The 27,014-nt window shown below is 48.2% G+C and overlaps 2 protein-coding genes across 4 annotated transcripts; both read right to left on the reverse strand.

Moving 5' to 3' along the window:
• Positions 1–7,239: 7,239 nt before the first annotated feature.
• LOC117858687 (uncharacterized) lies at positions 7,240–12,935 on the reverse strand. 3 transcript variants are annotated; one of them, XM_034741805.2, is made up of 14 exons: positions 12,452–12,935; positions 12,065–12,142; positions 9,904–10,208; positions 9,739–9,812; positions 9,420–9,579; positions 9,258–9,282; positions 9,056–9,145; positions 8,806–8,977; positions 8,607–8,680; positions 8,424–8,493; positions 8,215–8,286; positions 8,002–8,135; positions 7,824–7,897; positions 7,240–7,664 (listed from the first exon to the last, which is right to left on the reverse strand). In XM_034741805.2, exons 3-14 carry the CDS (start codon positions 10,166–10,168, stop codon positions 7,600–7,602), a joined length of 1,275 nt encoding a protein of 424 aa, XP_034597696.1. In that variant the 5' UTR covers positions 10,169–10,208; positions 12,065–12,142; positions 12,452–12,935; the 3' UTR covers positions 7,240–7,599. The 3 variants fall into 3 exon arrangements, with proteins under 3 accessions (XP_034597696.1, XP_034597695.1, XP_034597697.1); XM_034741804.2 differs by lacking the exon at positions 12,065–12,142 and having other exon boundaries at positions 12,452–12,934; XM_034741806.2 differs by lacking the exons at positions 12,065–12,142; positions 12,452–12,935 and adding an exon at positions 10,311–12,046.
• An 11,290-nt stretch (positions 12,936–24,225) lies between these two features.
• Positions 24,226–26,637, reverse strand: LOC117859332 (leucine-rich repeat extensin-like protein 4). Its single transcript, XM_034742571.2, has one exon. It carries the CDS (start codon positions 26,385–26,387, stop codon positions 24,732–24,734), a length of 1,656 nt encoding a protein of 551 aa, XP_034598462.1. The 5' UTR covers positions 26,388–26,637; the 3' UTR covers positions 24,226–24,731.
• Positions 26,638–27,014: the final 377 nt, after the last annotated feature.

Consider the following 27,014-nt stretch of genomic DNA (forward strand, 5'->3'; position numbering starts at 1 on the left):
ATGCCTTTAAACCCGAACACAAGAGTGGAGGAGGGACGGCATGGAGAGCTCACCGGGGAGAAGTGGTGGCGACGGGCGGACAGGAGATGCGGCGGGTGTGGCTCGCCGGCGGAAAAACCGTTGGACACAGTGGTGTAGGGTGTCGGCGAGGGGCTAACAGAGCTTCGGGCGGAAGGAATCGAGGAGAGGAGCAGCGGTGCGGTGGAATCGGTCGGCAGCGGTGCTACTGTCGTGCTCTGCTTGTTTCGGTGAAACTAGCGGCAGGGTAAACGGATGAGGCGGGAGTGGTATATATTCAAGTATTCACCGCGTGCATCGAGGCCACCTTGGCGGCTCACGGGCATGCATGGCGCGGATGAGGTTGTCGCGCTGGCCGGCAGGCAGAAGTGCCGGCGGTGGCACGGCTCCTACCATCTCTGTTTTGTTCTTCCTTTTCTCCTTTTATCTCTTCCCAACCGACATGTTCAGGCCTCCCTTACTCAAAATTTTCTATCTCAACTCGTAAAACTCCTTTAAGTAAACTTGTAGAGTAATCCAAGTACTCCATTTGTTATTTTTGCTTCACATTGAAAGGGTTGCTCTAAGACCGTGAATTCGAGCTCCAAAGTTCCTGACAACTCGAGACTGTAACTGAATCGAACGATTCAGTTTCGTCAGACCTCTCGGCAGAGCCATTTGCTCCACTTTGGGTTCGATTCTAACTACCCAAACTCAATTTACCTTGCCCAACTTCCACTGATCTTAGTTCAACATACAACAAAGGTTCCATTTTGCACATAAGAACCCATCTCTTACACACTAGATTTTTCTGAAATTGGCCCCAAACATTGCTAATCAATGCTGTTTTTCAGACTTAGAATGATTTCAGCGAGAAGCCTGAAATCTGCTTATTTGCTGATTTTGGGCTTCATTTTAAATTTAAACCTTCCACTTTCTCTGGACAAAAACATTTCATTTACCTTCTCCATAGTCCATATTTCACTAATCTCCAAAAACATCTGCTCACTTACAAGAAAATTTTTCCAGAAATTGGCTCCGAAGTTATGTACTCAACATTATTTTCAGACTTGCACGTTTTCGGACGACGAATAGTGACTTTGCTGATTCCATCTTCGATTGTATTTCTGAGAGCTTTATGACTTGATTTAGACTTCAAGATTCATTACTTTGAGTTCTGAATACTCTCAAGACTCTATTTCATATTTTTACCAAATTTATCCAAATTTGAAACTCCAAATTGCAAATTTGGTCGAATTCGGCTCAAATTCGATTTTTGCTCAAATTACCTTCCTTTAATCCAAATTCCACCATTACATCTTGATGTCATACTTACCCTCATGGCATCACGAATGGGGAAGAAGGCAACGTCCAGCAAGGCGACGGAGAGCAAGAAGAGGAAGGCAGAGAAAAAGAAGGAAATCCAACTGCCAGCGCCTAAGTACGGCAAGACTAACCAGGCAGCCTTGCCATTGCCTGCGTGCGCCTGGAAGAAGTCCGTGCTGAAGGAATTGGACATCAAGGTGCTGGTGGCAGCCAATCTTCTCCAAGACCAAGACTTTATCAACTGGAGGGCAGCTTGCGGCAACCCCTGGCCAATGGAGAACTACACCCACGAAAAGGTAGTCTTTGCCCACTTTATTGAACGCGGTTGGCATTACCAGCTTCAAATTGTTTCCGTGGGCTTTTGGAGTACTACAAGTTGGAGCTTGTTCACCTCAACCCCAACTCTATTCTGCACATTGCAATTTTTGTGCATCATTGTGAAGCGTTTCTGGGATTCAGCCGCACTTCCAACTATTTCAGAAGATCTTTAGAGTGAAGCCCCAGCCCAAAATGGAGCACACAGAAGTAGTCGGTGGGGCTAGGATCAAAATGCGGTAGAAGGCGAAGGGCCTATATTTGGAGTACGAGTTGATTGACTCGCACTCCGGCTGGAAGGAGAGGTGGTGCTTGTTGGTGTTTAGACCTCGCAACCTACCGAGGGGGTACCCGAGATAGTGTTTTGTGCGTGGGGCTCAACAAACACCAGGAACTCGAAGGTGAACTCGAACACACGATTTAGATAGGTTCGGGCTGCTAATGTCACGTAATACCCTACGTCTTGTGTATTGGTTGGTTTGTATTGATTGATGAGATGTTCAGAGGAGGTCCCTGCCTCGCCTTATATTGCTGAGGGTAGGGTTATAGGTCGGTTATTGTACAAGAGTACTAGTCGGATTCGACCAGAGAGTGCTACTATAATTGCTACGAGTAGTTTTCTGATCCATGACTAGTCCTCGTCCGCCATGTAGACCATGTCGTCCTCCACCGTAGTCTTCATGTCTAATATATCTTGGTGTATTGCCCCGTATTGCAGGACTATCCAAGCCTCCCAATGGGCCCAAAGGTGTATGGCCGACAAGCCCCCGAGTACTTTTTAGTCAAATACAGCAGTCCTGAGTACTTCTGTAGACGTCGCCAACTACCTTGTGGTGCTCCTTTTGAGTACTCCATCAGATAGAGTCTTCGAATGTGCTCAAGTACTGCCATGTGGCTAGAAGGTGCTCAAGCCTCATCTAACTTGGTCTTGAATCTTGATCTTTATATGGAAGTGCGATTTGAAAAAATCGCACTCCATATGGAGTAGCCCCCGAGTCTTAGGTTGAATCGAAGAATCAGGCTGAGGGTCAATCTTGTAATTTCACATCTTTTTCCCCTTAAAACTGGGAGAAAAAACTTTTTATCCAACAGGCACGTGGCACACAGCCCCTGAGCCGTTACACGACTAGTTTGGGTACAGGGCCGAGCCGACAAAAATCGAGGCCTTGTACCAAACTCTAAAATGAGGCCTACCTTCCAAAAAAAAATAGAACTTTAAATAAGATATATGATATATATCACAATAAGATATATCAAAAACCATACCTATTCGACTTTTGCTTTCATAATCTTTAATTGAAGTACTTCATTCTTTTAGTATTCCTTGAAATGAAATCTTCAATGATATGCTCATAATCAATCTTCTCCAGTAATCCACTTTCAAGTGCTATTGTAGCCAAATCATTAAGTCTTTGTTGTGTCATTGTCGAACGCAAATATGACTTTCGCTCTGCTGATGCAACAGTCACAGGAATGGTCAACAGAATTCTATATGCAATACTTGCATTGGGAAAACATTCATGCCGCTTTAGGAACTTTAGAATTTCAACAGGACCCATATTTTCTTTAGGAATGAAATCTTGAAGAAACTTTAACTCCATATACAAATCATTGGCATCAACATCAGATATTCCGTCTTTTGCAAGGACAACCCCAAGAATATCACAAGAAGATTGCAAACTCGTGTCATCCAATGACTGTAATGTTTTAGAGGTAAATAGGAAACCAAAAGTTTGTTGGTAACTCTGGTACTGTTCAAATCTTGTTGTAAGTGAGGAAATTGCTTGATCAACAATAGGTAAAAAATAGCTTATTCTAAATAGCTCCTCGGCAGACTGTGTAGCAGCATTTGTGTCATCTAGGTTCTCATCAAATTGTTTCTTTCTTTTAATTTCTCTTCTTTTACGAAATGTTGTACCAATATCCATCTCAAGTGCAATCCCTTTGGCAATCTCTAATGCTTCTGAGAAACCAGTTTCCTTATAACCCTTGAAGAAAGAAATCAACCCTTCCACTTTCTCAATGGCAACATCAATAAGCATATATTTTGCTTGCAAGTGTTTGCTTACTAAATTAACGGCATATAATACCTCATACCAAATGACGATTGCCACTATAAATTCATATTCTCCAAGTTCATTGTTTGCCAAGCCCTTAGCCTCACTGCTTGTTTTTGGATCATATCAACATCAGATACCTGAAATTGAAAGGAAGAAAATATGTGCTATAGTTGGAGATTGCCAAAATAAGTACATCATTATCAAATATCAGTATAACAATATTGGGTACCTGAAGTAGAGCCTCTCGAATGTCTGTGCACTAAAATCTTATAGCTTTAACACTTTCAACACGACTCTCCCAACGTGTAGCTGATACTGACTTAAGAGTCAATCCTGATATGTTATCTTTCAGAATCTACCATTTCTTGGTAGAATTAGCAAAAGTTGTATAGATGCGCTAGATGATTCCAAAGAAATCCTTAGATTTACCACAAGTCTTAGCCATATCACAAAGTGTTAAATTAAGGCTATGGCAACCACAAGCAGAATAGAAAGCACGAGGATTTACATTCAAAAGTTTCTTTTTTACCCCTTTATGTTTCCCTTTCATATTTGACCCATTATCATAACCTTGTCCTCTCACATCATCTATATCAAGACCAAGGAGCTTTAGTTCATTCTCTAGCACATCAAAAAGTCCTTGCCCAGTTGTATCATTAACATCCAAAAATCCTATAAAGGATTCTTCTACGCGAACATCACTTGAAGATGAGTCAACATATCTTATAATTAAAGACATTTGTTCTTGGTGGCTTGCATCAGGAGTACAATCAAGTATGACAGAGAAGTACTTTGCACTCTTTATTTTCTTAATAATTTTAGACTTAATAGCAGAAGCAAGCAAATGTACCAACTCATTTTGAATCTTAAAATCAAGATAATGAGCTTGAGTTTCCTCACTTCTAATACGACGAACATGTTCTTGAATAATTGGGTCAAATTCAGCCAACATCTCTACCAATCCCAAGAAATTCCCATTGCTATCTTCATACATTTTGCTATTAGTCCCATGAAAAGCTAGATTATGCTTGGCAAGAAATTTAACAATGCAAACAATTCTGAACAAAACTTTTCTCCAATGGTCCTTTTCTTTCTCGAGTTGTCGTTGAGCACCTTTATCAATAGTTTGATCCTTTTGCAATCTACTACGCAACTCATACCAAGTTGTCATACTCAAAACATGATTTGGACTTGTCTCATGCTCTTTAAGTCTAATACCAAGATGTATCCAATCATTAAACCCCTCATTTGCCAACTGACCTTTTCGATGGCCTTTTGTAAATAATTTACAACCAAACCAAAGATCCTGTCGAGTTCCATAGAATAGACAAGCCAATCTCTATCACAATGCTTCCCATTTGATAAAATTCTTGTATAGAATAGTGTAGAAAACCTTCTAGAATATCTATCCTTAGGACCTTTCGTAATTGATAAATCTCTTTTAGGGTCCTTTTATGCTAAAATATCAATTTGTTTATAATCAAGGGAATCCCAATATCTAGGATCAAATATATCAGGCTGAAAGGAATCATTAACATCTGCAACAATATTGTCATCATTAACTTCCTCAACCCCAATAGTATTTTCTGTCTCTATCTGACCATCTGTAGGATCATTGTCATCATTATTATCAAGTGCAGCTCCCTGTCCCTGACCAAGTGATTGATTATCGGTGGACTCTTTTATAACAAATTTATCCATAGCACCTTTTTGAGATTGAGTTAAATCCTCTATTCTTTATTTTTTCTTACGCTTTTGGTAACCAGATTCATACTTTCTAGACCGATTTGCAGAAGACATGACTACAACCTCAAATTGGAACACTAGATAATTCAGAACCGGAACAAAGATAACTGAACACCTAGATGGATCAATATAATATTAATCATCACTAATTAACATTTATTAAAATATTAAAAATTAACTGAACCAGATTAGGTACCTGGACTCCTGGAGACTCGACGATCGATCCCAATTCACAAATTAATTGGCCAGCGGTGATGGCGTGACACTGGAGCCCTAGCGGGCGGCAGCCTGGCCTAACGCCGAGCAGGAGTCCCTGCACGGCTGCTCCCTAGCCTGGAGGATCACGCCGTGACGTCTGCTTCCTGCGCCTGGTCGGCGGTCGCTTGCGGCCCTGCGCCTGGCGGCAGATGGAGGCGGCATGATGCCTGGTGTCCTGTGCCGTGCGCGTGGAAATTGGATCGACCGTCAACGTTGGCTGGAGCCTGAAGTCTCGTGCATCACCACGCGGCACGCTAGAATTGGATCAGACTTTAGAGTATCAGATGAGCAGGCCCAAGTGCTCAGACGGTCAGACCTATAGGCTATAGGGGTCTAGTGCTTGGTGGGCCCCCAAAATTTGGGGGCCCTGTGCGAGCGCACCTGCTGCACCTGCCTGCGCTCGGGCCTATTTGGGTATAAGGGTCAACCACTGGTCCAATGTGACCATTCACCTTCAGAAAACTTATCTCTTCTGAAAAACTTGGTAATTTTTCCGACAATAACTTATGGCTTAAAAATGGAATATTCCCCGATAAACATCGATGCTCAGTTACCTATGCTGCGGTTATAAATGACGGAGGAGTCTTATCCCTTCCGTTTCACCTGAGCTTGTGCGCCCGTTCATCTTCTGCACTATTGCCCTAGCGCCACCGCTTGCCGTCCCGGAGCGCCACCACCCCCCACTGTGTAGGCATCCAACTGATGCACCAGAAGATCATCGGAGCAATGGCACCCAAGAAATTATCCTCGAGCAAGGCAACGGAGTCCAAGAAGTGCAAGGCCGCCAAGAAGGAGAAAGAGGCGGACATCAAGTACGGGAAGACCGACCAGACGGTGTCCCCGAATCAAGCCATGGCATGGAAACTGTCCATCTTGAAGGAGGCGAACATCTAGGTGCTAGTAGATGTGAATCTACTTTAGGAGGAGTTCGGGGATTGGAGGGAAGAAGCCAGAAATCCGTGACCTTTTGAGAGCTACCCGGACAAGACAGTAATCTTCGCACACTTCATTAAGCGCGGGCTGGCTCTGCCATTATCTGAATTCTTCGGGGGGTTGCTGAGGTACTACCATATGGAACTAGTCCACCTCAATTCAATCATGTTTTGCAAGTTTATGAAGTGGAAGTAAAGTCAAAAAGTAGTAGGGCTATATTATGTGAACGTAGTATAAAAAGTTTAGTTATTTTTTATATATAGAAAATAGTTAAATATATTTTTATACTTTCCATATAATATAACTGCAAATAATGGAAAAAATCATGATTGATATTTTTTAAAAGATTATGGGACCCACTCAATGAGCCGTGGGTTCCACATGCACGGTCCCACATGGATTCCACCTGAATATGTGTACGTGGGTCCCACGTTGGGCTAGATTCACGAGGAGCCTTATGTAATAGATTAAGTTGCTCGATCGCCTGGCAGAAGCTTGCGTATGGGTTGGAACACTGTACTAGTGGTTTTTTTTTAAAAAAAAAGACAGGGATGTAGACTTGTTATACCGACGGACGCATGTTTGTTTGTACGTAACGTGCTCGTTCCCTTTAACGCCTGTCTTGCTTGCCAAAGCATCAATTCAGGGCCCAGCACAATTAACCCGGCCCGCAACACCGCGAGAGTCAGCGACAAGCAAAAGATGACGTTTTGAGTTCAATTTTGTACAGCGAGCGATCGATCGATCGATGAGCTTCCTCAACCGAGCTTCACGCCACCTCAATTACTTGGTTGCCGTTACTACTACTACTACTACTAGTTGCCTCTTCCTTGACCCTTGTCTTCCCTTCACCTCTTCTGCTTAGCAAAAATTAGCTGACCAGCAGGGCGTCTTGATCACACCTCTTCCTATTCTTTTTCTTTCGATCCTGATGTCACATTAGTGACTAGTGAGTGAGGATTGCTCATGTCTCCGCCGATGATCCCACCTGCCGTGTCTTCCAGATGATGGGCGCGATCATCATCCATACTGCAATTGCAAAGTGATCATTCGTCCGTCCGTCCGTCAGAAAACACAGAACTGAAATGCTGCGCGGCTCTGACCGAACGCTTTCTGACAGCGTTTGGTCAGATCAGCTCACTGAATTCATATGAAGTAGTGCAGGAGGGGATCAGTCAGTTCACTCACTGTACACGATCGCCGCCAGCCACTCGTTGCCGACGCGCACCCACGTGCTCGCCCACCCGACGTCGATCGTCCACCTGATCGAGGCCGACAGAGATTATCGTGGCGTCAGATCAAGAAGGTGAAGGTAATTTTTCTTTCTTTCAGTGGATTCAGAGAGTGAACTGGGAGGTGTTTTTACTTCTCCATGGTCTGGTGCGCGTTCCAGCCGACGAAGATCATGGCGAAGTACATGGCGCCCATGGCGAACACCAGGTGGAAGAAGCCGAAGCCGTAGGGGATGTCGTCCTCCTCCGACTCCTCCGCCTTCTTGAACTGCGAATTCGTCGCAGCGGTTCAGACTTACAGTTTCAAGTGATGTTCAGTCCAGTCAAGATGAGATGAGAGAGCTTACCTGCAGGCACTTGGAGTCGATTCCGGTCGAGAAGGTCGCCGCCACGATGACGATGACCGCGATGACAAAGCTCTGCCGGAGACATAAGCTCTCGTCAGATAGACACCAGTTCATCATCAGACTAGTACAAGACGCGCATTTCTACTGAACTTCTATGACTATTACTGAAGAATGAGCAACGATCTGCAAACAAGAGCTAGCAACTCTACCGCGATGTTCACCCAGTCTGCGCTTGTTGCGACCTCTGCCTTCTTGTTGCAGATCTCCGTGTGAGGCTCACTGTTTTGGAGGGAAAGAAAAAACCAAAGTCAAAGGTTGGCACAACTTTGGGATGCAGTCATCTTTCACGTAGATCAGAGCTTCAGATTTGACTATCTGAATCCCCATCTCACCTTCTGATCGCTGACCAGCACAGGAACACGACGTAGATCCCCATCAGCCCCGGCGCCAGATACCCTGCCTTCACCTGCATTATTCCAGGGAAGCCAGATGCCATTCCATCAAACAATTCAATTCAGTTCAGCCTGCGTTATTTCCAAACCTCACTCGTGACTGCCATCATTCAGACTTCAGAGCACGCGTGCGCTTTACCTTGGAGCTCATGGAGACGAAGGTCATGAGCTGCACGAGCACGAGCGTGACGGTGATGAAGAGGATGTTGAGCTTGCAGGCCGGGCTCGGCGCGTACCACACGTACATGAGCACGATCCCCAGGAGCGACCCGACGTAGGTGACGATCGACACCACCTGGATCTGCAGGTGGCTGCAATCGCAGAAACCTCCACCGTCAGATCACAGCGTCGGACGGTTGTCAGGCACCAGGAAGCAAGAGTGAACGTACCATCTCTTCCGGGTGGTCTCCGACCGGCAGCAGTCGTTGAGCCACATGATGAACCTGGTCACGCTGATGAGCTGGATCACCAGGAACGCCCTGCTCGCGTTTGATTAATTCCGATGCAAGTTAGTTCCATGGAATCTGGATCCTGAACTGAGAAGAACACGAAACGTCTGAAATAAACAAGAAAGAAGATGCGGGCACATACCCTGCTCCGAAATGCGCGACCTTCCCTGCAAATTAAAGATCAGAGGATGGACACAGCAGCATCGTCAGCAACACCATCATTAGAAATCGGGAACTGAAAACAACGAGGTCGTCGTCGTGGTGATCGACCGGAACGGGCGGGGTGTGCCGGGAGTGGACTGACCGTAGAGCTGGACGAGCGGCGACGGCGCGAGGAAGGTGACGGCCGTGAGGCCCAGCCAGAGGACGACCTTGACCGGCCACCACTCGGAGTGCCACGAGTTCCGGCAGTCCTGCACCTTCCTCGTCTTCACGGTGGACAGGAACATCACGAAGAAGAAGAGCTGGGAAACAATTCATCCATGGTCAAGGACAACAACACGTTCTGCAACTTTGCATCATCGTGATCGTGCAAGAAGCCAAGAACACGGTCATGCATCGTGATCAGAATGGAAAATTCTTTGATCGATCGATACGATCGATTTGCAGCTAGTTAAGGATACAAAGCAGCCGAGGCTGATCCGCAGCACGCCCTCCGCTCCCAGGCAGTAGCGCGCGCCCTGGCAGACCTTGAGCCCTGCACGCACACGCCACGACGACGGTTAGAGCCGTTTGGCCGGTGGCGAACTGGCAACACCTGAAGATGAAGGGCACGGCACGGCACGCACGCTGGAGCTCGGCGAGGGCGGAGTCACCGTAGTCGCGGAGGGTCCAGGCGAGGAGGTTGGTGACGAGGAAGATGAGCGCGTACAGGTACCGCGCCATCATCGGGTTGGGCCCCACCAGGAGCCCCGCGCACGCACAGCACCAATCCTCGACGAACCGCCCGCCGCACCGCGCCTCCTCCTCGCCGGAGGAGGACCCCGCCGCCGCGCCGCCGCAGGCGCCGCCAGCCTCCATGTCGTCGGCCACGCCGCCGCCGCTAAGCGTCATCTACACCCAAGAACACCGCGCGCGGCGAGCTAGCTGCTTCCTGCACACACATAGTTAAAGAAAAATCAAGGAAAAATAAACGCAGCAGAGTTGCTCACACGCAAGTCGTGATGCGGCGGAGAGCTCGCAGTTCGTTACGTACGTCTGGCTCGACTGACATGGATCCCCGGCCCGGCCGAAAACGATGTGTTTCTTTGCGCCAAAGCATCGCCAAAAAGGCGTGCTTTGTTCTTGCCTTGCTTTGTGGGCAAGAGCAAGACAACAAGATTGCCAACACCTGCTAATTTCGACACTGTGCAGTAGTTCTACTACTACTCTCTTATTTCACATTTTCACTGTGGAACCAAATTTGTGGTAGCCCATAACTAACTGCCACTAATAACATGTGCTAAATCAACCAGTCGGGCTGACAGTTACAGCACGCAAGAAACAGTTAGGAGTATTGTGTGTTCAGAATTCAAATGCTAAAAAAGCGTCAAAAGCTTCTTGCAGAGCCTGAATTCACTGTCTTGACAGGGATAGGGGGATACATGTATATTGTGTATAAATAGGTGAAAGACACTTGAAAAGCAATGCGCCCGGTGTAATACAACAAAGCTTGGCTTTAAAGATGGATTAGGGGTGTGAGAGCCGGTGACGTCTGACGAAAGCTCCATGGACTGCAGGAGAGGATACACACATGGCTTTTCTGTGCTTGTCACGCAGGGCTTTGGATGTTTTGTGGGGAAAAAAAAGAGCAAAGCAGCAGCAGCGCAGATTAAAGCACTTGGATGATGGTTGTAGAAGGGAATAAAGCGAAAGGACGGTGATCATGAAGGATGACTGAATTTCCTGAGGAATGGTAGTCGTGTTTGGATTGTTTTGTCTCTTAAATTTCTTAGGGATATCTTATCCTGCCACTTTTGATGTAGCTAATACCATGTGTGTGTGTTTTCTAACTTCTGTGTTTTTTTTGTGGCTTATGTAGAGCTACAGTTCACAATGAATTTACCAACTGAAAACTCTTCTGTTGTAGGAACAGAAAGGAGTTCATGTCTAATTTGGGCAAGTTCATCACACGTGTCAGACCACTTTCCCTTTTCTGGAGCATATCCTGAACTTTATAGGTTGGCAAATGGAACATGACGACGTCCGTACTAATTCAGTTAATCGTCTAACCATGAGAGAACTACGTTTGAAACCAACATAACGTCGACTCTCCTAAAACATCAAGAACAACCTCGAAAAATAAAAACATTAAGAACAAATTAAAGAACAACAAGGATCAGGAAAATACTAATTCAGTTCATGCATGGATCTTGTAATTAACCTAGAGCGACTGTATACGTATATACTACAACCAATGGACCGTATTTGGGTAGGTTACAGACAGTATTTGATATAATCTACTTAAATTAGGTAGTAGTTCTAGGTGTTGTTCCTCGTTTTTACATTTTAGCTTTTCTAGATTCATAACTTTTGCTATGTGCTTAGATATATGCTATGTCTAAATACGTAGTAAGAGCCATATACTAAAAAAAGACAAAACAAATAGTAATTTGGGACGAATGGATTACTGTTAATGGGACATCAGCAATGAAAGGAAATCATACAGCTCTGCTACTGTTTGAGAACAGGAGAGTAAGATGATGTCTGATTCGGGCAATATACATCGCACATATGGAACTGCTTTTCCTTTTTGTGGAGCATATCCTGATCTCCATTTATTCCCAACAGGAACATGACGTCCGTACTAATCCGGCTAACCGTATAATCAAGAGGAATTATACGTATAAAACCAAGAGAACGTACGTCTTCCCTAAAATACTTATTCAGTTCACAAATATTCTAACCTAGAGCTTCTTGAAAACAACACAACAACGAAGAACAAGCAATGATCGATAAACACTACTACACCTTAGAGAGAGAGAAAGAGGTCGTCAAAGATGGTCACATTAATTTGCTGGTTCACAATCCGATCGCCTCTCGAGCCAACTGCGACCGAGGGGGAGAGAGAGAAAAGAAACGGAAGCAAGAGAGATTAGCATGATCTTTCAAAAAGAAAAAAGAGAGATTAGCATGCAAGACAAGAAACACATCTATGGCGCCGTGTAGCTTGTAGCCCCGACCACGGAAAGCGAAAACCATAGAGAAATGATGGCGCTTGCGTACACCGCAATAACGAGGGAGCCGACAAGGGAGCAGGCACGCTTGAACGCAACAGCAAACAATCTCGCAGGACCAAGATCATGACCAGCAGCCATAGCACAGAGAGGAACGAGGAGGATGCGACTCAGGACTCACCTAAGTTAGCAGTGGACGGAGAAGACTCTAGCTAGTAGCTAGCTAGCTAGCTCTTGCCGTCGTCGTCCTTCCGGCGAGCTATAATATAATCAAGCTACCTGGAGGCATCCATGGTGGCCACCGTGGGCGTAGCTTCCGATATGATGGAGCTCACCGGCGCTGTGGCGCGTGCTTATGTTTAAGGAGGCGAGGTAGGAAGGAGTAGGGGCGGGTGCGAGTGGCGGGAGAGCGAGGTGGATCGGAGGAGGATATGGTGGCCGGGCGAGCAAGGGAGGAAGAAGGATCTCGGAGGAGATGGTGGCGGTGGCTCGGTTTTTCCCCGCCTCAAGCGTGCGCTGCCGCCGGCTTGTTTTGTACTGCCCTGGCCGGTGGCGGGGCGCCGGCGAGGCGGCGTCGTGTGCCGCTGCGTATCACAACTCGCTAACCCCGGCCGGCGAGGCGCCGTGTGTCAGTGTGTGTGTGTGTGTGGCCGTCCCTGTCCCGGGCATCTCGCACGCGCGGCTTTAAGCCGCGCGCCCGTTGCTTTAGCGAATCGCCCCACCGGTGGAAGCAAGCGGATGGAGCCTGGCAACGGCCGGTGAATGTTCCGAAAATTGCACACAGTACACACTTGGGCTTCAACATGTGGCGCCGGTGAATTGTTCCGACGAATTTCGTTTAATTGGTTGGACCCGTGCCTTCTTGGAAGAAATTTGCATATGGAATTACTACAAGTAAATTCAAAACTTTTCTTCTTGGAAATAAAATTCCTGGCAGAACTAAAAAAATATCTCGCAAAATTCAACATGTTGAGTGCTCCAAGTTTCTAGTAGGTGGTAAATACTGAGAGACCCCCTGCATGGTCGGGTAGCAGGGCATGGATCATTTTCGAATCTCTTTCCGGTTTGGAGGCGGATCATTTTCCTCCGCGTCGGTGACGAGCACCGCGCACTGCCGCCACTGCTGGGTTGCTACCGAGTCCACGCCAACCCAACTCATCGTGCTCTTGCGCAGCCTAGCTAGTGCTAGTCAGGGATGGGCACCAACTTGCACCGAAACGGCAAGGCGAGAGCACGAGCAGCAGCGTCGGGCGTGTTGTGTTGTGCTGTGCTGCGGGTGTCTCGTCTCAGTCCCTGGCCAGCGGCGTGCCAGCATCCACAACTCCGCGCCAGATCTTTTCTTCCTCCTCGTGTACGACGGCGACGACGACGCATGTTCCCGTGTCTGAACGTTCGTACATGTGCCAAAACAGAGGCAGATTGTGCTCACAAATAGCCTGGCGATATGGCGTACGTCTCCAAAACAAAGAAAAGAAGAAGCAGCAGCAGAAAATAGCCTGAAGCCTGAAGGGCAAGAGCCATACGTGTGGTGTGCGTCCAGATCTTTCAGCGGGGGAGCACGTGTACGTGTATACAAACTCGTCCGTGTCGTTTCGACTCTGGATACGAGCGCCACAATAAAAGTGGACGAGACCTGGTCTCTGATCCAAAGAGAACCAAAAAAAAAAACGTGGACGACGAGCGCGAGGAGTATCCAAAACTCCATGTGAATTCAAACCACCGTTGGTTTGATTTCAGAATCCGGCCAAGTTCGACGAGTGGTCGTCGTCCAAAAAGATGGATCAGCTTCAGCCCCTTCAGCTCTCGCTCGCATCCACGGGTGAGAGCCACAAAGAAGGATAGAGACGAACACCAGGGAGGGAGACGAGCATATATGGCCGAATTTTGGAGGGAACTAACGTATCAGTAGATAGACTCTGGGCGATGCAAAGTGGTTCAAGGATATATGCCTTGGATATCTCCCGTTTCCATTTGCGTGATGTAGCCGTGCGTGTCGACGAGATGCCATCAGGGACTCAAGAGGACCATGAATCTGTAACACCCCACTGTGACACTGTCCCGGCCACGGCCAGGGCCAGAGAGGATCAGATGCTACCAGTGCTACGGCCACAAGACGCCTATGGGCTATGGCATGAGTTGATGCCGAGTCTGCCAAGTGCCAAGCCTAGTTGACCCCTACCGAAAGCTATGACTGTGAGTTACAGTCCTGGTGCACTAGTGCAAGTGTGCAGCAATAATACACATGGCCGTTGAGCAAGCAAAGCAACAACTAACCAGCATCACTTGCAAGGAACAGTGCACTTTCTTTCTTTTTTAACAGAAAAAAACTCCCTGAAATCCATGCTCGAAATCATGGGTGCGGCAACATATATGGTGGCGTGCACTTCTCGGCCACGTATTGCTCTCGGCTTGCAACACGGCGAAGGAAAGTGTGTGTTAGAATCTGATACCCTCGTTGTGCGCAGCAGTTTTCGGATATTATGAGTACAATACAAACTTGCACCGTATCAATAATAACGTAGATGAATCTTGTAGAAAACTTCAAATGATCAGTCGAAGCAACCGCGACAAGAGAATAGGATTTTGGTAAAGCCGACCGCAAATTCTTTAAGCACAACTGTAACGACTCAGGTTCATCAGCCGAGTTAATCTTAAGACGAGTTCCCAAATCTGCAGTTCTAATCAGCCCCAACCCTGACACCCAACAAACCGCTGTTTTTCTTTAAGTCCCAAAAACCAGTGTTCCTCCAAACTTGGGAGCTGTGGGAGAGCTAGAGTCTGGAAGGTGGACCCAAAATCAGATCCCACGTATCTCTCGGGTCAAGCGCGCCAGAGCAAGCGTGCGCCCCGCTTCAGAGCTTCTCCGCCGCGTGGCTTAACCTCCCCGACAAGCCCCGCCTCGCCCAGTCGCCGGCCATGACCAGACGGATCAGCGCGCCTCCTTCCCAATCGCGCGCAGAAGCGCCCTGCAGACTCTCCGCCTCGCCTCCCGCGCTCATCATCTCACTCGGATCCCCGGCCGCGTGCCCCGATGCCTCCCGGCTTTTCTGCCACCCCCTCTGTTGCGCTGCCCACGCGCGCGCCCCACGATGATGCCGCCTTCGCCAACCACGGATCCAACAGTAACAACTCCTTTTCCCGCCTCGCCAGTAGCGTGCCCCGGCAAAGCTGCTGATCTTCGCCTGCTAGCGCCACCGCTCGCCCTGTCACCTCACCTGCAGCGCTCTCGCCTGCAGTGCCTTTCCTTCCTTCCTGTCACACGCTAGCCGAGTCGCCGCCCCAATCCGTCGCTTTGATGCGACTAGACCCGCACTCGCCCTCACCAATCCTTCTCTCCGGCAAAACCGCGCCTGCATAAGCTCTGTATTCAGTACCCAATGACCGAAGACCCTATCCCCGAAGCTCCACTTTGCCGGCCAATGGAGGTGTCGCCCAATTGCCACCACGGCAGAGCACTCCATCCTGATCGACCTGATCCTCGCGCTGCCCGGACTCCCTTTCTTCCGCACAGTTATAAAAGGGAGTACCAGAGCCTCTACCGGAGTTCCCTTCGCCATCGTTGCCTTGCCGCATCTTCCTTTGTTTCGTGCTCAAGCGCTGCCACCTAAGCTCTTGAGGGACTCCCCTCTCCGCTCAACACCCGCCTTTCCCAACCCACCAGCCGCTTGTTTCCTCCGCATGGTGCTAGAGCTTACTTGTGTCAACAAGAAGCACCGCCGCCGCTGGAGCACCGCGGACCTCGCCGTCGCCCAAGCCTTAGCGCCTTAGTCCTTCCGCCCAAGTCTGTTCTTTCCCGACCCCAAGACTTCACTAGTAGGCCTAAAGGTAAGCTGCTGACCCCTTTTTCCATCTCGCCCGACCCTGTCTGTTTCGCCCGACCCCTTTTTCCATCCCGCCCGACCCCTTTTTCCGTCTCGCCCGACCCTGTCTGTTTCGCGGACCCTTGTCTGCCTCGCTCAAGGACTTGGCTGTATCTTTTTCTTTGACCCGAGGGTATCTGTGTAAAATTTTGGGGATTTCTCTGTGATAAGTCTGAGGATCCTGGTACAGTTATTCCTTAGGTCTGAGGGTCAGATCATAAGTTTCTCCCAATCCGAATCTTTTGTCTTGTTCTCTATCAACTGAAGCTTGGAATTCCACACTTTTTCTGTAGCTTTGCTACAAGTTTCTGGGCTAAAGCGTGCAAGTGTTGTTGAAATAACCGTCTAAGTGTTAACCCCTGCATTTGCATTCGTGTAGAACTAAATCTCGCTGATGGCACCTACGAGCTGCACCCGGTGCCAGAAGACAGAGCGGTAGCTGAGCTGCCGATTGCAGGAGCTGAAACCGAGTGCGCCGAAGATCAGTTTGCCTCCGCCCCGCTCGAAGGCAAGCCCCGGAGCATGACCCCAATTTTCTAAACTTGCACATGCCTTCCTTCGTTTGTATGTGCATTTACGTTACAGGAGTTGTTTGAAACCATAGATGCATGACTTAGTTCCCTTGATCTGAACACTAGTTTGATAAGTTCGAGTAGTTGCATTGCTTAATAGGACTCGGTAAAAGTCGAGTGATTTCCTATCACTCGCGAGTTATAGGAGTTGGTTGTTCTCCTTCTGGTTACAACTATAAGGACGGTGGACGGGGCAGGGCCTGGTGAACTCTTTTGGTGGTCAGTGGATCGCCCCGTCTGTCTATATGAAGTTGCTTAAGGTCGGAAAGTGTTGGTGTTCGTGATCAAGTGTTTGAAAGTACTAATATCATACCTAGTATGGGATGGGGAAGCCTAGTACCTGATTGAACTAAGGCGTGGCTTATACCCCTGCTGTCCCTGGAACGAGGTTCCCATGGTGCATCATGTGGGTGCAAGTGCGGCCACAGTACGACAAGAGGTCGGGACTGTGGAGCATTGCATGCCAAGGGAAGTTTGGACCTAACACGTGCTTGGGAATTGATGGGAACGGCCGACACAGGAAGCGACCCTTTGTGGTGCGTGGATGTCGTGAGATTAGGTTCACCATGCATGGTTAAGAAACTCGAATCGATTCGTCTGCCTCTCACAGTTTGAGACTGCTTGATCGCTATGCTACACTGAGTAAAGATGGAACCTGATGATGATATGAACTCGATGCTTGTTCTACACATTGTTGTTGGAACTATGTTTGTTTAGCATAAGTTGTCAATGTAGACTGGTTAGTGAACTTAGAATCTGAGCTAAAATATTGAAAGTAAGGACCTACTGTAGTCGCTTTTGGCAAAACAAACCCCTCAGCCAAAGAGCCTTGCATGTCTAGATGTTGGTGGAGTAGTTTTCCCACTAGTCGGTTAAGTCTTGTTGAGCTTAGCAGCTCAGCCTTGCTTGTGGCATCTCTTTTCAGGTGAAGTTGAAGCTTCTGAGTTTGTTGCTGTTGGCACTTGGCCGCCCCAGCTTCCTCCTAGGTGGACGGTCGAGTGGGATCTCTCCTCGGACGGCAAGGAAAGGGATCACTGATATCCTGATCGGTCTCATCAGGGACATCCGACCCCGGCGCTAGCTTCCGCTATGTTATCTTTCCACTGCTTTTGAATCTTGTAAAACTCTGAATTTCGAACCAGTGTTGAAATAAATGGTTAAACTTGTTTAACTTGGTTGATCTGTTGTATTCTCTGGAACCACTCACCTTCGTGTGAGCTATGCTAACTCAGTCCTGTCTAAGTGGTTTCATCGGATGAAATCCGACGGCTCGTCGAGTTAACTTGGTTAAAGCATGTGAATCGTGCGTTAGGCGACTTGACCGTGCTTTAGCTAAGTTAATCCGAGGTGTTCCGCCACAACAACTTCAAAAAGAGTACAAGTGATTGTCACTCCCTTACAACCCTACTTAACCCTTTAGGACCCTCTGATTCTTGCCTTATACAAGAATCTAGTGCTATAGAACTGTCTAGCCTATCCCTTTTAAGTGCTCCTAATTGCCTCTCACAAACTTTGGATGAGACCTTGGTGTTTGCTTTTAGCTTGATTTATTCATAGAGGCTCCACCCCCTTATTTATATAGTTCCCTCCAAGACTCCCATACATGCAAATAGAAGTCCTACACCTAGTAAAATTCAATGCTATTGAGTCCTAATCCTAGATTTGAGCCACCATACAACAGTGTCGCCCTGGTTGTGGCATAATCACGAGCGCAAATGCTTGATGTGGTTTACTAGTAGTCTAGTACTACTAGTTGGGCTTTTCGTTTAGGAGAGAACGATTAGGCCCCCTTGCCACTACGCACACGCATACCACACCCACGCTCACGCACCTATCACGCCTACGAATAAAAAGTCTAGCGGTGATTTCATTGATACGGAGGATCAGCTGGTTCAGTCTATCAGAGGTGTTAATAGAAGTAGGATTGTGTGTATTCATAAAATTAAGTGTGCGTGCTGTATATGAGTATGTACGTTTACACTGTGTTTCGATGAAAAGAATAAAAGCAGCTCAGAACACCTGCGTTGAATATAAATCACGCACACCGTCAACCCTGCCCCTCACATGAAAAGGTGGTTCCCTTACTCCCTCTTTGAATGTAAGTCATTTTGGTATTTATAAGCTCATAGTTTTGCGCTATGCACCTAGATATACATTGTATTGAGATATATAGAAAAAACTATGTAAAAAAAAGTTAAAATGATCTAGAATAATTTAGGATAGAGTAGTTTTTAAAAGTAAAAGTGACGTAGTTGATATATGTACGTACGAGGAAAGTTAACTAGCATCGATCGGTTGGTGTCTGCACTTCCAATTTATCTCTATATATGGTTAACGGGAGAACACAAACTGCTTGTTTGTTGAGAATATCTAAATCATTTTTGTTTGTAGGAACCCATCGCTGAAGTGTTGAAAAATTGGGCCCATTTTCTAGATATAATGCACTAAATTAGTTTGTTTTCTACTGCTGTTTCTTGTTTTTTTTTTTTGTTCTTTGATAGCACTGAAGGACGTTTCTTATTGACTGAGTCTAGTACGATTAGTAGTCGGCAAATGGGGGAAAGTGAGAAAAGATATATGGGCCACCAGCACAACCCATTATACATGTGGAGCCACCAGTCAAATGGTCCAATGAATCCCATCGCACACCGGTGTTTGTTTTGAGGCTACACATCCAAGTAGATGAGATGTGGTTCACCAGTCAGCCCAAGGCCGCAAGGCAAAAACTTTGGGCTGGTTACATTAACAAGGCCCAGATACAGAGGCAGTCCAATAAACCAGTCAGCCCAAGGCCGCAAGGTAAAAACTTTGGGCTAGTTACATTAACAAGGCCAGATACAAAGGCAGCCCAATAAACACTGCAGTTAGAGTAGAAGGAGAGTGAGATAGAGGTCACAGGCTGGACCACCAGAACGAACGAATCTATGGTCCCTGTCGTGGTGATAAAATCCATCCATCCAAGGCACCGACACTCTTGCTCCAGAACACGCCCTTTGACCTTTTGAGATGCACCGACACTTGTCACAAATTTCCCCTCTTGTTCCTTATGCCGTGAATGGGTTCGCTGGATCACAATGGTTCATTCGATTTTTTTCAAGTTTCCCGCATCCCAAGCTGTAAGTATACCAGAACTGTCATTTGTCGTCGTGAAAATGATGGACTTCTGACGGCCTCCACTGCTCAATTCAATAGTGGTTCGATGTTGAAAGCGTTTCAAAACTAAAGAGTGAACTTTGTCTTCACTTGCTATAGTCTTTTAGGCTCCGTAACGTTTATGAGGGGTTTTTTTATTTCGACTTCATATGTTTTGCGCAAAATGAGGTAGGTCGTTTTGTAAAGTGATGAAATTACTATTTTTTATTTCCCTATTTTGGGAGAAACCCTCCCAAACAAGATCTTACTCTGAAATATCATCTTGGGTATCATGGATCCTAGCCAAGGTAGTGCGTGATAATGGGCCTGTTCGCTTCAGCTTATAAGCCGGCTGAAAAGCTGAAACGGCTGATTTGTTGTGAGAGAAAAACACTGTTTGGTGGCTGATAAGCTGGCTGAATAAGCTGAAGCGAACAGGCCGAATGCCGCCTTGTTTGTAGGCAAAAGATTTGTTTGTTTACGTACCCTCCCAAACAAGATTTTACTCTGAAATATCATCTTGAGTATTACAAAATGAATTATATAATCTAGGTGTGAACTCAAAATGAATCATTAATCATATACTCAGTGCCTATCCAGTGCCTTGATACGGCAGAGGATATTAAGGGGGTGTTTGGATACTAGGTGCTAAACTTTAGCAGTGTTACATCGGATGTTCGGATGCTAATTAGGAGGACTAAATATGAGCTAATTACAAAACTAATTGCACAGATGGAGTCTAATTCGCGAGACGTATCTATTAAACCTAATTAATCCATCATTAGCAAATGGTTATTGTAGCACCACATTGTCAAATCATGGACTAATTAGGCTTAATAGATTCATCTCGCGAATTAGACTCCATCTGTGCAATTAGTTTTGAAATTAACCTATATTTAATACTCCTAATTAGTATCTAAACATCCGATGTGATGGGTGCTAAACTTTAGTATCCTGGAACAAACAGGCCCTGATCCGTGTAAATGTGCACCGAACTAAATGCGGGGACGAGGTAGGCTGGACAATTAGCAGCTTCATTACTCTTCACCCATGTGCCTTTTCCTTTGTTTACTAACAGCAAACGCACTGTCACCATCGCCGTAAAACAAAGGGGAGAGAGAAAAAAATGACATAGGCTGTGCTGGTGCAGGTAGAGAAGCGGAAGAGTAGGCGACAATCACGGCGAGGGAAATGCAAGAATCAACGAAGGGGACCGGACCAGCAGTCCGGCACCATCAGGCTCATCTCATGCGAGTGTGATCAGTAGTGGAGTGGAATTGGTAGAATTTTTCTCTGCTGAAAGAGATGAGGAAGCTTTTGTTTTCTTCCTGCGTCGTTGGGTCGTGCATGGCCAAGTGGCGCCGTGGAAGTGGGTGGCTCCGCCGTCCACTGCAACATTTCCGCCGGTGGAGATGGGGCTCGGAGCTGTGCAGCTACAGTGCCTAACATGGGAGGAGACGGCAGAGGAGAGCCATTATGCAAGGAAGAGATCACCATTTGGCCACAAAAGACCGTGCCATGAGCAGGGTGCTTTCAGTGGCATAAACAGTAGTAGTTTCATGGCCAACAGCAGTGAGGGCATACTGTCAGTCTCAGTAGCCTGGCCTCCGGACAACCGAACAGTGAAAAAAGAATCATTTCTGAACATTTTTTGAAAATGAATTATTTCTAAGCATGCAGTAGCGTTTTTCGATCTTTTTTTTATACTAAAAATTGTATCTGTGGAAAAGGAAAGGACTGTGCAAAAACAACAGGCACGCCGATTCCAGCAGCAAAAGGTGAAGAAACCAACGGGTATAACGGCCATCTGGGGCACAAGCACATAAAGCAACCGAGATCAGATTTATCTCACCCTTTCCCCTCAAAAGAACCTAAGGCTGACACTCTCCAATCACATCCACTTGGCTGTGTCAAGCCTTGCTGGGGTAGTTTTTATATTAACCAAAGTGAGCACTGCTTGTAGGACACCTCTCCCAGTCCCCCAAAAGCGAAGGGTTAGTTAAACAACATCACAGTCTCAAGCTTTGTGGATAAAAGGGAACATGGGTGGATAAACAATGTCTGCAACTGCAACTTGCAAGACTTGCAGTTCACGACCGGCAGATATTCCAACCAGCAATCAATGGGTCAAATCAAGGATTAACAAGTGATTATGAAAGTATTAAAAAAGGTTTGATTGATACAGTATACTAAAAGAAAGATTCACACTCCAAGCCTGCTCTGCAGGTGGCAGCAAACATCATGATAACCAGTGCTTGTAGCAGGAGCTGAAGGCCTGGTAAAAAAATATTCGCTTCTGGAACAATTATCGACAATATCAGAAAATGTTGTTCTTGGGAGGAAGAAAAAAACAATTCCTGATCAAGATACTTCAGAAGCAAGCAAGCAAGCACATGGCAGGAAAGCCAGGATATCAGCACCTCCTCGAACATGGCTTAGGCCTTGTTTAGTTGCTAAAATTGGAAGTGTCAAAATTACTAACGACACTATAGCACACTTTAGCGTTTCGTTTGTATTTGTGAATTATTATCCAAACATTGACTAATTAGGCTCAAAAGATTCGTCTCGCAAAGTACAACAAAACTGTGCAATTAGTTTTTAATTTCATCTACATTTAGTACTCCATGCATGTACCGCAAGTTTGATGTGATAGGGAATTCTTTCTGCATAGTGCTAAAGTTGGGAGTTGGGGGTGAAGTAAACAAGGGGTTAACGAGACAAAGACACCAAACCCTGAAGAAAGTTGGACTGTTCTTTACATATTTTTGGATCTGTTTAGTTCCTCAAACTCCCAACTTTAACACTATGCAAAAAAGATTCCCCATCACATCAAACTTGCGGTACATGTATGGAGTTCTAAATGTAGACGAAATCAAAAACTAATTGCACAGTTTTGTTGTACTTTGCGAGACGAATCTTTTGAGCCTAATTAGTCAATATTTGGACAATAATTCACAAATACACACGAAACGCTACAGTGCTAGCACAGTGATTTTGGACACCCAAAATCAGGCCTTTGTATCTTTGGCAGATTCTCTTCCATGTAGGTACTTGAATGATAAAAAATAAAATGTCATTTCACAGTACATATGCCAGGTTCATTTTTACACGGTGTCAAAGAAAATAAAAGGAGCCAGTCAAATTAAATGGGCAGAACAGTTGTTCCTCCAATTATTCAGGTTGGCATAATGTGCAAACAAGGTACAGGAGAAAAACGAAAGGAACATGTCCACGTTACACCCCTAAACTTTACTCAAAGTAAGACTCAACCCGATCTATAAAATGGACACCCTCCATCTCTCAAAACCAGACATTTAACCCCCCGACCCGCATACCACCTCGTTTTCGTCCTCTAGTATCCACGTCGGTGGCCGGACATCCTAGTCAGCAAAGGGGTGACTACACGCCGACGATAACTTCCCCTGCGTGCCACGCGGCCCATGCCCCCGGTTCCTCACAGCTTCCCCCTATGGCTCCCATTCTGCATGCTGAAGCAATTGCCTCAGCTGCATTCAATTCAGCTACCTTTGCTCTAGGAATAAGCATTAGCTCCAACAGACCCTTACTATGAAATTCAAGCAAATTCCCACGAATCAATCAATAGTTGCCTCAAAAAAGTAGTGGTGTCATCAAACCACAACCAAATATCACAGCCCCAACCTGCAGAATCTGGCCAAATAAGCCTGCCGATCTAGAGAAAAATTAAACCAATCAACACCGTGTAAAAATTAACCTGGCCTTCTCATGCATGTGTAGTATCTTCTTCAGCCCACTCCAAGAAATAATCCATCTCGGTGCCTTACTTCCTACACTTAAAAGGACGGGCGGCCGCTCCCTGTACGGAACAGTGGACCATGAGATCCCTTCGTCTCCGACGCCGCGGAACGACGACAAGCTCGACCGGGATAAGCTCCTACTCTCCTCGGGCTCGCCATCTCCCTCCGCAGACCGTGCCAATGGGATGGGCCGGCGGCCGGCGCTGGGAGCCTGGGACTCATTTTGACACGAGAGACAGAGAGAGGGAGAGAGAACTGCCAACGGAGAGAGAAACGAGGCTGGGGACGCCAAAACCAGACTGGTATGGGTTGGGGGTTTCCAATGTCTGGTTTGAGGAGATGAAGGACCACTAGACGGTTTCATAGATGAGGGTTGAGTCTTAGACCTTGGGCAGGTTTAGGGGGGTAATGTGGACTTATTCCAAAACGAAATGTACATCCGGAACATGTTTTTGGTTTACTGTAGTGCAAACTGCAGTATGCAAATCAGCAAATGAACCACCTTCTGGAAGTCACATCACAAAGCAAAGGGAGAGAAAGGGGATAAAACACAGCCAACCATTCAGCAGGGAATTAACAGAACCCAGAAAAAAAGGATAAGTAAAAACGAGAATGTTAAAAAAATCGAACTAAATAATATAAGAATAAATAACCGATAATAGTTGTGATACAAAAAGGAACAAATAGCACTTGAATTTTCTTGTTCTAAACTTATGTCTGACTGAACTTAACTGAACTGAAGTTCTCTATACACCAAAGATATATGGGATGATATGTGATATCCCTGCACCTACAATCCTCCTCTGTCCCTCTCAAACTCTTCTTATTCACAGCCAATTAACCACCAATCCCAAGCCTAAATGCTCCAAAGCCCCACCCATCACCTTCAATCCAATCCCTTTCAGCACCAACGGCTGGACCGACACCGACAAACCATAATTCAGAAAATTCTTGCCAGCTTACCACACTCTTCACGCATGTCGCCATCAACCAAGAACAATATTAGCTAAAGCATGACAATGACCACGTACATCGGTGAATCTGGCAGCCAATGCCGGGGAGAGGCGAGGGGCAAGAGCGAAACCAACTATCCTTCGAATTTCCTTCCTTCTGAGATTCTGTCAATGCAGCGGAGGGGGCGGCGGTGATCCATATTGAACCGGGTGCACTGATGGCCATGGGTCTTGGTGATGCGGTGGAGGGGGTGATGCGTATCCAACTGGGTATGTTGGTGGCAATGGGCCGGGGTAATGCGGCGGCGGCGGTGGTGATGCGTATCGAACAGGATCTGTGGGTGGCAAGGGGCCGGGGTAAGATGGCGGCGGCCATGGATGCGTTGGCGTGCACGGTGGCGGTGGGGGCAGAATGGGGCATGGAGGGTAATGTGGAGCGGGCGGGGGTGGCGGTGGGCGGTGAACTGGCGCGGGAGGAGGCGGTGAATGCGGCGGCGGTGATGGCGGTGGAGATGGCGGCGGTGGTGATGGTGGCGGTGGCGATGGTGGCGGTGGCGATGGTGGAGGTGGTGATGGCGGAGGAGGAGATGGCGATGGCGGGGATGGTGACGGCGGAGGCGGGGACGGCGGCGGCGGCGATGGTGGAGGTGGCGAAGGCGGGGGCGCGGATGGAAGCCGCGTCGGGGGCAGGGGCGGGACGAACGGCTTGCACTTGAACGCGGCGCAGTCGACGGGCGGGCGGGCGTAGAACGCGGCGCACTGCTGCGGCGTCCGCTGCGCGGGGCGGTTCGGCAGGCAGTTGCCCCGGTCGCTGTCCCGGGGCACGACGCGCGCGCACGCCGGCGGCTCGCCGGTGAAGAAGTTGTAGGCGAAGGTGAAGTTCTTGAGGCGCGGCAGCTCGCAAATCCCCGGCGGTATCGCGCCGGTGAGCCGGTTGTGCGCGACGTCCAGCTGCTCCAGCTTCCTCATGAGGGCCACCTCCGGCGGCAGCGGGCCCGCGAGCTCGTTGAAGCTGACGTCGAGCACCGTGAGCTCCCGCAGCAGGCCGATCTCCGGCGGGAAGCAGGAGCTGAGCCCGTTGTTGATGAGCAGGATCTCGTTGAGCGTGCCGGACATGTTGGCGACGCTGGCCGGGAGGCATCCGCCGAAGCTGTTGTGCGCGAGGACGACGACGGAGGCCGGCGAGTTGCCGAAGTTGTCCGGGAGCTGGAAGCGGAGGCGGTTGTGGTTGAGGAAGATGGCGTCGAGCGGGCGGTCGAAGAGGCGGGGCGGCACGGCGCCCTCGAAGTCGTTGAACCGGAGGTCGAGGAAGCGGAGCGCGGGGAGGTCGAGGACGACGCCCGGGAACGGGCCGACGAAGCGGTTGTTGCTGAGGTCGAGCTCGTGGAGGAGGCGGAGGCGGCGGAGCGTGGGCGGGAGGACGCCGCAGAAGCGGTTGGAGTTGAGGTGGAGCAGCGCGAGGTCGGCGAGGAGGCCGAGCTCCGGCGGGAGGAACCCCGCGATGTCGCCGTGGTTGAGGTCGACCCCGGCCACCGCGAGCTCCCCGCGGCGACCGCGGAAGGCCGAGGGGAGCGGCGCGCAGAAGACGCCGGTGTAGTTGCAGACGTCCGGGCCCACCCAGTCGGCGGTGAGGTTCTTGGGGTCGGAGAAGATGGCCTGCCGCTTCCACGTCTGCAGCGCGACGTACGCGTCCCGCAGCCGACGGCTCGGGAACCGCCACCTCGGGTCCGCCTCCACCGCCGCCGGCCGCCCCTCCCCCTCCGCCGCCGCGCCGCCGAGGACGGCGGCGGCGACGAGGAGCGCCAGGAACACGGCTCCTCTCATCTCATCTCCCCGGCGCAGCGGCGATCTCTCACCCCCTCGGTGCGGCGCAGTGAGCCAGTGACGCGTACTCGCGCAGAGACTAGTAGAGAGAGAAAGAGAGAGAAGAGGGGTAGAGAGAGAGAGGGGTGGTGGGGAGAGGGGGACAGCTATAAACACGCGGAGCGGCGCAGGCGCAGCGGCCGCGGTCAGAGGCGGGGAGAAGAAGACAAGCGTGGAGGAGTGTACGTGTGGGCGCGTACGCGTAGCGGTGGCAGGGGCGGCCGTGGCGGGGGATTTATGAGGGGCGGAGGCGAGGCAGTGGGCGGCTAGGGGACCCCCGCGTTCGTCTCCGGGTTCGCGTCCGAGAATTCGTGCCTGCGCTAGAGGCTAGTGTGAAAAGATCCGCGACTCCAGTTCAAACTTGGGGAGCTCCAGCCTCCAGATGAGAGAGAGAGAGAGGATCGTGTTGAGAGCGACCGTCTGTCACAGCGCGTGGGTGAAAAAGTAACAAAAGGGGATTAGTAGGAAAGTGAAAAAGGTGCTAATTGCACGGAATATTCCGGTGTGAATGGGCTTTTACCAAAGGAGGATGTACTGGGCCATTGTGCACGTATATTGTTGCGCATGTATTTTTTATTTTTTTGTCAA

This window comes from Setaria viridis, chromosome 5 (assembly GCF_005286985.2).
Source record: "Setaria viridis chromosome 5, Setaria_viridis_v4.0, whole genome shotgun sequence".
In the NCBI taxonomy this organism is placed as follows: domain Eukaryota; kingdom Viridiplantae; phylum Streptophyta; class Magnoliopsida; order Poales; family Poaceae; genus Setaria; species Setaria viridis.

Coding starts and splice junctions, on each gene's coding strand:
- LOC117859332 (XM_034742571.2), bottom strand. CDS start 26,387: ATGAGAGGAGCCGTGTTCCTGGCGCTCCTCGTCGCCGCCGCCGTCCTC.
- LOC117858687 (XM_034741805.2), bottom strand. CDS start 10,168: ATGACGCTTAGCGGCGGCGGCGTGGCCGACGACATGGAGGCTGGCGGC. Junction 7,898..8,001: donor GCGCACCAGACCATGGAGAA/GTAAAAACACCT, acceptor GGCCTCGATCAG/GTGGACGATCGACGTCGGGT. Junction 7,665..7,823: donor GCTGGCGGCGATCGTGTACA/GTGAGTGAACTG, acceptor TTGCAATTGCAG/TATGGATGATGATCGCGCCC.